The following is a 12,375-nucleotide window of genomic DNA, read 5'->3' as shown; positions in this document are numbered from 1 at the left end:
AGCAGGCTCTTAAGAGGACTTGCAGAATAGTATAAGTTGAAGGGGCTAAAGGCTAACACCAGCTAAAATCGTAATTTAAAAAATGCTTCTTAGTGGAGTAAGAGAAAATACTGTGCTGACATTTCACTTGAAGGATCCAGTGATCCTATCTGATACATACATACATACCCCATGGTTGATGAGAGAACTTTTGTCATTGGGTTATACATTGCCATTATTTGAAAAGTGCAGATAAGTGAAGGTATAATAATTGTTTTGCTTACAGGTTTCTCGAAATGTTTTAGAACAGATTACAAGTTTTGCTCTGGGTCTGTCATATCACCTTCCTCTGGTACAGCATGTCCAGTTCATCTTTGATCTGATGGAATATTCTCTAAATATCAGTGGCCTCATTGATTTTGCCATTCAGGTGAGGCTTTTAACATCCCAATAATAGTAATCCTTACTGTTTTTATTTGTTTTTCAAATTTAGTTTTTTACCTTTTTTATTTATTTATTATTTGTATTACATCTTATTGTTTATTATTTTATTACTATTATTTTGTCTTGTATTTTTCAGTTGCTAAATGAGCTGAGTGTTGTTGAAGCAGAACTCCTTCTAAAATCCTCCAACCTGGTTGGTAGTTACACAATGGGCCTGTGTTTGTGCATCGTGGCTGTCCTGCGACATTATAACACCTGCCTTATACTCAACCAGGAGCAGACGGCGCAGGTCTTTGAGGGGTGAGAGCAGTGCAGAGAACTTTGAGAAAGCAAAATAGTTTTTGAGCAGTATAAAATGGCAGTTAAATTAATTTAGAGGGTGGAAATAAGTGGCTATGTGTATTGGTAAAATAGTCTTAATTTTTTACTTTCAATAAGGTAAATAAATGTGTGTATCCTTTATTTTTTTTATTGACTGTGGTTGCTTTCATTTAGGTTTAGTTTTCACAAAGGGAAATTACCCTCTAATGGGGCCACTTTTGTATAGGGCAAATATCCTAACTGTGGGGTAGATTTATTAAGCTTGGTGAAGTGATAAAGTGTCTGGTCTTTATCACCGACCAAACAGCTCCTAACTGTCAATTTACATGCTAGGTTTGAAAAATGACAGGTAGGAGCTGATTGGCCGGTAATAAAGACCAATCAGCTCCTACCTGTCATTTTTCAAACCAAGCCTGTAAATTGACAGTTAGGAGCTGTTTGGTCGGTGATAAAAACCAGACACTTTATCACTTCGCCGAGCTTAATATCCCCTGTATCCCTTTACCAGATTAGGGACATACATAGGGTGTATCCGACCTTCATATTTGTACTAAAATACCTAAAAGAGAGGTCGATGTATATTATAACTTAATAATATACCAAAAAATTGATTATGTGAACTGTAAAAAAATAAATAATAAAAAACATTATTAATAAATGTAAAAAAAGAAAAAAAAATGGTAATAGTTTTTCTGAAAACTGATTGCCTAAGGGTTAATAATTGGAGATCGGATTTCCAACAGTAGTGGACTTTAATATATTACCCAGGGCTGGTGCCAGTTTTTTTGTCACCTAGGCAAACTCATGCCTTCTGCTCCCGCCCGCTCCCCCCCCCACCCCCTTCCCCATCACCCACTCCAAATAAATCAGGTGAAAGTACATATATACATACACTGCATTAAAATATGCAGCCACAGCACATAGTAACAACCTGGCCGGAACAACATCTTACCACCGGGTTGACAGGGACAGTGCTTCCGGCTGTCACCATCTTCTAATGTATGGTGCAGCCGGACAGGTCACCGCTGCGCTGGTCAAGCGCTTGTTCCTTCTGCTGCCGCTGGTGGAGAGTCCCTGGTCGCTGCAGTTGCTGACCGCCTAGCGCTGCTGGTGCGGAGGAGCTGGCTGCCTAGCGCTGCTGGTGGTGAGACACTGATCCCCGCTAGTGCCGCTGGTAAGGGGCGGGCGGCAGCGGGACCAATGTCTCACCACCAGAGGTAGCAGCGCTAGGCAGCCAACGCTAGCAGAAGGAAAAAGCGCCTCCCCACCAGCAGTAACCCATATACCGTGGAAACTGGCTTTAAAAAAAAAAAAAAAAATACTGGTGCTTGGAAAATAGGGGCAGCTATTCCCGAACCCACTGCTGCCACCAATGTACTTTAATTTAAATGTTGGTCTGAAGAATAGGCGCCCTCTAGTGGCTGGCGCCCCAGGCAGCTGCCTAATCCTGCCTAGTGGTACCGCCGGCCCTGATATTACCTAATCCTTAATGCTGGGAGACAGGCAAAGTTCTGTATTCTTTAGGTGGCTGGAATAATTTTCCACTACATGTAAGGTTGATATTCCCATTGGATTATTTGTCACATTTCCTTATACAGTGAAAGGTTTAAATTTAGGTATAAATAACCTCTACTCCCCTATTTCCCCCCTCGAACAGATGTTTGTGTAAACATCATATCTGAAAATCAACTGTTTTTAATAAAATGCAGGACATAAAATATATATAACATACTCTTGTTATTTTGAAAAAAAAAAATATATAGATCTCAAAAAAATAAAGGGAACACTAACGTAACACATCCAACTTTGATGTAATGTCCTTAAAACAAGTCAAAATGAGGCTCAGTAGTGTGTGTGGCCTCCACGTGCCTGTATGACCTCCCTACAATGCCTGGGCATGCTCCTGATGAGGTGGCGGATGGTCACCTGAGGGATCTCCTCCCAGACCTGGACTAAAGCATCCGCCAACTCCTAAACAGGAGTGGTGCAACGTGGCGTTGGTGGATGGAGCAAGACATGATGTCCCAGATGTGCTCTATTGGATTCAGGTCTGGGGAACGGACAGGCCAGTCCATAGTATCGATGCCTTTGTCTTGCAGGAACTGCTGACACACTCCAGCCACATGAGGTCTAGCATTGTGTTGGAGGAACCCGGACCAACCGCACCAGCATATGGTCTCACAAGGGGTCTGAGGATCTCACCTCAGTACCTAATGGCAGTCAGGCTACCTCTGGCGAGCAATGGAAGAAAACAGGGGTGACCCAGATCACACTAGGTGATTCTGGGTTCAGGTGCGCCTAGCTTGAGTTGTGATTCCCCAGCTGCTGCTCAGTGACAGGGTAGTTAGTCCTGTGCTGGATATGCAAAGAAAGAAAAACGGGGTTTGAGCAGCGCTAGAAAAAAATGGTAATATATATTAAACTGTTAAATTTTAATAAAAATAAAAGATTGGTTGGATCTAGTACAATGATTTATTAATTCTAAAAAAGGAAAACATGTAGCCAGAATACATGGATGATTTTAAAAACAATTTTAAAATGTTCGTATCTCACCAAACCAAACTAGGGAGTGAATAAGACCAGGAGAGTCCCACAAGTCCTGAACGAAACTGTAGTGGTGTCCCCAATAGGACAGTAGGGAGGGAGGACCAGATGTGCTGTCCAGGAGCGGCCCAAGATGGCACGAATCACCGACTCCCTCCGCTAGATGGAATATAGCGGGATGGGGTCCTCAACCTCTACCTTACTGCAAGAAATTTGTAATCCAAATTGGACGGGGATCCAGATGGTGGATACACGGGTCTGCACTCCCAGGGTCTTCAGTTGTTGTAGTTTGTTTGGAATTGGTGGAGATGAAATCCTCTGGCGAGCACATGGAGGGCTGTGCAGCCCCCCAAAGAAATGCCACCCAACACCATTACTGACCCACTGTTAAACCGGTCATGCTGGAGGATATTGCAGGCAGCAGAACTTTCTCCTTGGAGTCTCCAGACTCTGTCACGTGCTCAGTGTGAACCTGCTTTCATCTGTGAAGGGCACAGGGCATCAATGGTGAATTTGCCAAATTTGGTGTTCTCTGGCAAATGCCAAACGTCCTCCACAGTGTTGGGCTCTAAGCACAACCCCCACCTGTGGACGTCGGGCCCTCATACCACCCTCATGGAGTCTGTTTAAGACCGTTTGAGTAGACCCATCCATTTGTGGCCTGCTGGAGGTCATTTTGCAGGATTCTGGCAGTGCTCCTCCTGTTCCTCCTTGCACAAAAGCAGAGGCAGCGGTCCTGTTGCTGGGTCATTGGCCTCCTCCACGACTCCTGATGTACTGGCCTGTCTCCTGATAGCACCTCCATGCTCTGGACACTATGCTGACAAATACCGCAGACCTTCTTGACACAGCTCGCATTGATGGGCCATCCTGGATGAACTGCACTACCTGAGACACTTGTGTGGGTTGTAGACTCCGTCTTATGCTACCACTAGAATGAAAGCACCACCAGCTTTCAAAAGTGACCAAAACATCAGCCAGAAAGCATAGGAGCTGAGACGTGGTCTGTGGTCACCACCTGCAGAACAACTCCTTTATTGGGGGTGTCTTGCTAATTGTATATCATTTCCACCTGTTGTTTATTCTATTTGCACAACAGCATGCAAAATTGATTGTCAATCAGTGTTCCCTCCTAAGTGGACAGTTTGATTTCACAAAAGTGTGATTGACTTGGAGTTACATTGTGTTGTTTAAGTGTTCCCTTTATTTTTTTTGAGCAGTATACCGTATTTGCCGGCGTATAAGACCGACCTCCCCAACATTTCCACTCAAAATATAGAGTTTGTTATATAAGTGCACCTGGCGTATAAGACGACCCTCCCACTTGGAGGCATGTTTTTCAGTGGAAAAAAGTAGTCTTATATGCCAGCAAATACAGTATATGTTATGACAAATTGTTTATTGTTCTGGCTCTTCTAGTTATACAATGTTTTCCTTTTATAGTTTGTGTGGCGTGGTGAAACACGGGATGAATCGTTCAGATGGATCCTCTGCTGAACGTTGTATTCTTGCATACTTGTATGACTTGTACATGTCCTGTAGTCACCTCAAGAGTAAATATGGAGAATTATTTAGGTAAGTGGCATACACTTTGGTCTGCAGCAGTATCCCATTTTATTTTTATTAAAACCACAAGTAAACTATAAAATTACATAATCGTGTTAAGTGCCTGCACACCTACCAATACAATATTGCAGTAAATCTATTAACATACAAGCGTAATCAATTTTTTTATGAAAATGCGGCACTTGTATATCTGTGTGTGGCAGTTTCTGTATATGAAGCACAACAGAATTTTCTATGGGGAAAAAAAAAAGTCCATTGCATCGTAGCTCTTTATATGCAGATTCAGAGATTTATCAATCACAGTTATAGAAGTGTCACATTTTAAATGAATCTTCAGCGTGTCTGTGCGTTCTAATCAGACCTATTTCTAACAAAATAGACGCCTGTTGCAAGCGTAGTCTCATGTTTGGCGCAACTGCAACAAAGAAGTATGAGGACTCATCTGTATTCTAAATTAAAGCAGCAGCCCCCTGAGAATTCACTCGGTGTGCAACAAATAATAATAAACAGCAGTCTAGCAGCCTCTGTATAAAGCGACTACTGCGATTGGTTAAAGTCCAGCGTTTCCATGGTGATGGAAGCACGCAGATGATGTAGCTAGCCTGCAGGAAAGGACTGGAAATTTGGTCCTGCATGCAGCATTACAATTTAAGATAACATGTATTGCTTTGCTATTTCTGACAAAAATAAATAAGTTTCTGAAACACTGGACCCCTTGAGATCAGTCAAATGCCCAAATTGGAAAAGAGGCAATAACATGGTAGACATGCCTCGAAGTTCACTATTCTGTTTGAAAATAAATATTTATTTGATATTTTTTACGTTATTCTCTAATAGATTTATGGTGTATATACATAGTGCGTTTTATGTTTTCACTTATCCTTTCTTTAAGTAAACCTATTTTGGATGGATTTTGGAAGAATCCGTATGTTTGTCAGTAAAGCATATTGTTATATAATAGGCTGCCACACAGATCATACTTATTATTAGCATATGTGTTCAAATCATTGCACTAGAAGTAATTCAAAAACATTGCTATCAATTGGAACACCAGCTACAGTGGGGCGATGGGCGCCTACCCTGATGCACCTGGCTGGAGGAGGTTTTTCCGCTAGTGCTAAATCAGGACCTCTCAGTGACCATGTGTGCTTGAGATGTATATGGTCTTCCTTCTCTTCTCCCTCTACTCCTTGGGCATGTTAACACAACGCACAGGCCGGTTAAGTGGATAGGAAATAGGGGGGTGGGGAAGCCTATGTTGGGTAAAGTACATTAACCATTTGATGCGCAGGCTCTCCTGTGCCACCCTTTAACCATTGGTTTTCCCATTGGTCCCTATGTATTCCAAGACAATTATTAAACAGGGAAGGACATTATTTAAATGTTACTTTTGCTTGAACTTGTAGGTTTGATGGGCAGTTTTCCAATCTTAAACATGGGATGACCTAAATTCATCTTATTATTATTTACATTTTTATTTTATTTTCTCTGAAGTGATTTCTGCTCCAAGGTGAAAAACACAATATACTGCATTGTGGATCCATCTGACTCGAACATGCTGTGGGAACAGGAATTTATGTTGGACACCATCATCAATCCATCGGCACACAGTTACAACTGTGGCATGCTGGGAAAACTGTTAAGAGATTCACCTACAAACCGCTACAGCTTTGTGTGCAATGCCCTTGTCCATGTGTGTGTCGGAGACCATGATACTGATAGGTAAGAACAAAGTAAAAGAGCAGTTAAGACAAAAGTATATTTAAATCACATTGTTTCAATGAACCGAATCACACACCAGTCTTTTGTTTTTCTTGTGCAGAGTGAACGACATTGCAATCCTGTGTGCTGAGTTGACTGGATCTTGCAAAGATCTGAGCTCTGAATGGCTTGGAGTCTTAAAAGCTCTTTGCTGCTCATCCAATAATGGTACCTGTGGCTTCAATGACTTGCTGTGCAATGTAGATGTAAGTTTAGCAGAACTCAATCAATCTCTGACTGGTATCCAATTAGTCCTAATGGGGGAACTGTAATAGGATGAGAGAAGCAGAAAGTGAGAGATTTGGTGAGATCTCCAGTTTTTTTTTTTTTTTTTTTAAAGCGACAATCATTTACACTTCAAAGTCAAACTGGTTTTGAAGTGTAAATGATTGCCGCTTTAAAAAAACTGGGGATTTCTCACCAAATCTCTCACTTTCTGATTCTCTCATCCTATTACATTTCACCCAATGTGTTTTTTGCCAGGAAAAAAATGGTCTGAAAAAAATGGTCTGAAAAAGGCCTCCATTTTTGAGCGATAAGGGACTACAAGATAACTTCCCAGACCAATATGTTATTGTGGATCCATAGGCTTCTTATAGGGAATGTGGAGTGCTGTATTATTGGGGCTATTTGGAAAGCCCTGGTGAAATCCATCAGCTGTGGGAATTTCCAGCAGCTAATTGGTTCTCTCTCACCATGTACAATTTTCCAGGGAGCTTTCATAAAGCATTTTTTTTGTCTGTCTTAACCCATTGGGACATGATAGAAACTTTCAAATATATCAAGGGCTTTAACAAGGTACAGGTGGGAGACATTCTTCACAGGAAGAGGAGCAGAAGAACACAAGCACATGCACTGAAACTAGAGGGAGGAAGATTCAGGGGAAATGTGAGGAAGAATTTTTTCACAGAAAGAGTAGTAGATAAGTGGAATAGCCTCCCAACAGAGGTGGTAGACGCAAATACTGTAGTACAATTTAAACATGCTTGGGATAAGCATATTGATATCCTTACAAAAAAATAAGGATCAAATATGGTTTGAGGTAACATGTTTAAAAAAGGGGCAGACTAGATGGGCCAAGTGGTTCTTATCTGCCGTCAAATTCTATGTTTCTATGTTTCTATTGTAGGTAAGTGATCTTGTTTCTATGTTTCTATTGTAGGTAAGTGATCTGTCTTTCCATGATTCTCTCGCTACATTTGTAGCAATCCTGGTTGCTCGTCAGTGTTTTCCACTTGAAGATCTAATACGTTGTGCGGCCATCCCTTCCTTGCTTACTGCAGGTAAGTCAGAAAAATGTTAACGGAATGTGTATGTTTAATGTGGGTTTAAATACCTTTCTCTGAAGTTGCATCTGTACAAATTGGTGGGTTAGCTTTACCCTTAGGAAAAAAACAAAAAGACAAATACAAGATAATCATCATCCATTCTTGGGGGTTCTCCCTGTCAAACAAACAAGGGACTGTATAGTTTTTTTTTGTTTTTTTTAGTTAAGTAATTTTTATTGATTTTGTGCATAAACATACAACAAACACAATAACCAGAAGTAGCAGCTGTGGGTACATAAAGGGCTGCGTACTATATGACGGTACATGTAACAAAGACAGAATATTATGCAGTTGGTAAGGTACATATATCAGTTGTAGGGCACATAGTTTACAGCTGTATCCCAAGTGTAGTAGCCAATATACCCGAGAGGCCATTTGGGTACATCATGCAGGAGGCAATACGGAATGTATACATTATAGATAACAGTCTTAAGGCCCCCTTACACTTGTACGATTTGGTTCAATTTCACTCGATTTCACTCAATCTAGACAGATTGAGGCAATCAATCAAACCAAATCTTACAGGATTCTCCTGCACTGCGACACGATGCGCGTTCCCGTGCACATCGTGTCGGACCCATGAGATTGATCCTCCTGCACATAGGATCTATCTCATCGGGTCCATTAGGCACACTTCAGGGGACATTAAACTTATCGTCCGCCTCCCCAGGGAGGGACTTGGTGACCTGTTCATGTCCGCCCCGCCCACACAGCACTCCGAGCCCGCTGCCATTACATACAGTCAGTGACAGTGTCAGCACCCCCCCCCCGCGCATTATAGCTGCCGTGGTTTTGCGCCCCTGTGTCCGTGTGTCCCCCCCCCGTATTATGCGCCACACAGTGCCTCCCCCATCCCCTATATTACCTGCCGTTGCCTCCGCTTCTCCCGCCGTCTAACCTCCCTGTCCTCCGTCCAGTGCAGGTTCCCCCGAGACCTCCATGATAAGGCTGTGCGGCTATCTCAGGGATTCCCCTCCGTATGGGCGATAATCTCCCAAAGCACCCGACAGCGCACCCCCCCCCCCCCCCCTTCCGCCAAAATACAAGTGAGCGGCTGAGTTGCTTCAGCATTCAGAAAATATATATATTTTAAAAGGCTTAATTACATCAAGTACTGCTGCGCTGTCACTAGAGTCACTAGGGATGGTAATCGGTACAGACATCATCGATGGTTACCATCGATGCCGATTCTGCACCCAGCGATTGAAAGTAGGGATGGCCATCGACTATCGATGTTCCCAAAACATCGATGGTTGGGACCTAGATGTCGATGTTTTGGGAACATCGATAATCGATGGCCATCCCTACTTTCAATCGCTGGGTGCAGAATCGGCATCGATGGTAACCATCGATGATGTCTGTACCGATTACCATCCCTAGTGACTCTAGTGACAGCGCAGCAGTACTTGATGTAATTAAGCCTTTTAAAATATATATATTTTCTGAATGCTGAAGCAACTCAGCCGCTCACTTGTATTTTGGCGGAAGGGGGGGGTGCGCTGTCGGGTGCTTTGGGAGATTATCTCCTGTACGGAGGGGATTCCCCGAGATAGCCGCACAGCCATAGATGATTTCTGCACCGATTACCATCCCTAGTGACAGCATAGCAGTTTTTATTTACAGTTTTGGCCACCCCCTCCTAGCACTCTGGACATCTCCTAGGACCTCCCATCTGGACACATTCAATTTGGCAAGATAAATCTCATACAATTTATTGAACCAAATTGAATGTAAAAAATGGCACATCAAGTGACAAATCTCATGTAGCACTCCAGGAAAGCTGCTGGGGAAGTTCACATTCAATCAGGCACAACTTATCTCTAGGATAAGTTGAACTAGTGTAAGGGGGCCTTTAGAAGAGAGTAAAAAGTACCCACCCATGTAGATCGGAACTGAAAAAAATACACATCGAAGTGTATTGCAGCATTAAAGCAAATCAAATATGTATACCCAGCTACTAAAAATAAAAACAAAAACACAATAAACAAAACCCAAAACAAACCTACCACATAACCCCCCACCCTGTACAGCCCACCCCCAACTTAGGCGTACTTGGAATCCCATAAGATAAACTTACTCCTACCCCACTAGGGACTGCATAGTTTTAATGGTGACCCTGAATGATAACAGGCACTTTCTTCCAATCCCGAGACAATCCAAGCTCCCTGTGGGAAGCAGGGCTGGCCACAGGAGCACGCTCCCTGCGACAGTTCCCCTGACCATATCCCCAGCAATTCTTGATAGAATCGCACCTTGTGTACGGGGCTTAAGAGTAGCCATACACTAAGGCAATTTAGCTTGGCCTTAAAACTGCATCACATTCCCTTGAGCTTCCCGTGAGTCCTGCACGTTAGAGGGCTTATTTTGCAGAAGATCTGTTGCATGCAATTTATCAACCCGTGACAAATCGCATGCAATTCATCTACTGCACACACTTGTACCATACAATTTATCAGATTGACTGTACTACAGGGTGCAAGGAGGCAGGCCTAAATAGGGCTATATAAAGTTATGTAGAAGAGGCTAATAGCTACCCTACCTATGGGCGGACTCAGATCCATTCGGCGGGCTGTGAATTCGCAGCCTGACCGATTATGGAACAGCTGCGCATATGCATGGTACACTGTGCATGCTTGAGCCATCCGTGCAAACAAATCCAGAGCTGGCCCATTGCACATGATGCCACAGACAATAATGCCCGTTAGACATTATGCCACAGACCGTAATGCCCGTCACACACGATGCCACAGTGGGGGGGTTGTTTAATGCTTGTTACCATAGGGGATTACATGCTCTGCCAAGGGGGTTTCAAGGTTTTTGCTATGAAGGATTACATGCTCTGCCAAGGGGTTTCAAGCTTCTTGCTCACAACCCGGCGTGAGATTTCAATCAGCTGCAGACCCGCTCTGAAGACAGCCGGGCTGCCCACCACTCTGTGTCCGGCTGCCACATCACTTCCATTCTGCCGGCCTGCAAATGCAGCGGCATGAACTTGATTTTCTTAGAACGGCCAAAACCCTGTGATTCCTGCGGGCAATTCCGATGCGTGGGAACGCGCATTGGTATCGCTGCAGGGCATACACACAGTGTTCTGTGCTCCTTTTCGAAGTGATCTAGTCAGATTGATTAGAATAGGGGCTGAAATTGCTCAAGTGTATGCCCCTTTAAGGTATACACCATTTGAAAAGTTTCCCCTCTTTAGAGTTAATTTGGATGTGGGAAGATCTTTGGGGTAAGTTAGTATTAACCATATTCCTTCTAATTTCTTCTCAAAGTGATTTTTCTTCTGCCTTTGTTTTAACTTGTGGTGCCAGAGTGTTTTATAAAACACACACCTGCTACATTGTATTAAGAAAAATGTATCATTTTCTAACGCATTAAAAATAGTTATTACTAGTTTCTGCATCTGCTCTAGGTTTTGTAGATGTATTTTATTTAAGACTATCTTACTCTGTTATATAAGATTCTAAGAGGTTACAGTTTTTTTGCACCTGGGTTCTATTGTTTGTTACCAATTTTTAGTTAGGCCTGTTCTGGCTTCCTGCCGAGTTTATTCTACTTGTGCAGTCAGTGCTTCCTGTGTGGTTCACCGCGGGGCCTCTGAGCAGTTGTGCAAAGCAAAAACCTGGTCCTCTGTGCAAACCTTTAGCAAATTTTACCAGTTCCCTGCATTTGATGCCAACTGTAGGAGAACAAGTTTGGGAGCCTTTGATAAATGGAGCCCATCTTGTTGGGTTGCTTTGTGAGGACTCATAGTCAAGACTTTAGATTAATGATTGTATCATAAGAACATTTCTTCTGCTACTAGGTGATTCATCGCGCCCTACGGGCGCTCTTCACACCGTCGTAAGGGGCTGCGCCCCCTTAATTTGTGAACGTTTGTATATGAGAAATATGGTTAGAATTGTATGAAAGATGCCTGTATTGCAACTTAGGTGTCCGCGAATCGCGGGAGGGGGGGTCGCGGAGGGTGCCGCGAATTGCAGGAGGGGGGGTGCCGCGAATTGCAGGAGGGGGGGTTGTGGGGGGGTGGATGCTGCGAATCGCGGGAGGGGAGGGATTGCAGAGAATCGCGGGAGGGGGGTCGCGGGGTGGGTTGCCGCAAATCGCGGGAGGGGGGTTACGGGGGCGGGGGTTGCGGCGAATCATGGTAGGGGGGGTCGCGGGGGGTGTGCCGTGAATCACGGGAGGGGGGTCACGGGGTGGGGTGCCGAGAATCGCGGGGGTGTGTGTGTGTGCCGTGAATCGCGGGAGTGGGGGTTGCGGGGGGGGGTGTGACGCGAATCGCCACAAGAAAAAATCAACACAGAAAGGTCAACACATGTAAATGTTGACATAAGTGTGGCACTTCATTGGTGTCCATGTCGACACATGAGAATGAATATGAAAACATTCAAAAAATGAAAAAAAAAAACTTCAAAAACTCATGTCA

The 12,375-nt window shown here is 43.5% G+C and overlaps 1 protein-coding gene across 7 annotated transcripts in view; it reads left to right on the top strand.

Moving 5' to 3' along the window:
* The window catches only part of MED12 (mediator complex subunit 12), a 75,266-nt gene that overhangs the window by 37,470 nt on the left and 25,421 nt on the right, over positions 1–12,375 (top strand). For all 7 annotated transcript variants that reach the window (XM_083159198.1, XM_083159201.1, XM_083159203.1 and 4 more), the window contains exons 18-23: positions 266–409; positions 560–723; positions 4,732–4,863; positions 6,349–6,576; positions 6,677–6,821; positions 7,778–7,898. In XM_083159198.1, the coding sequence (XP_083015324.1) occupies positions 266–409; positions 560–723; positions 4,732–4,863; positions 6,349–6,576; positions 6,677–6,821; positions 7,778–7,898 (934 nt within the window). The remainder of the gene's footprint in view (positions 1–265; positions 410–559; positions 724–4,731; positions 4,864–6,348; positions 6,577–6,676; positions 6,822–7,777; positions 7,899–12,375) is intronic.

This window comes from Crinia signifera, chromosome 9 (genome assembly GCF_055691185.1).
Source record: "Crinia signifera chromosome 9, ASM5569118v1, whole genome shotgun sequence".
Taxonomy (NCBI): Eukaryota; Metazoa; Chordata; class Amphibia; order Anura; family Myobatrachidae; genus Crinia; species Crinia signifera.
This window is presented reverse-complemented; position numbering and strand designations above follow the sequence as displayed.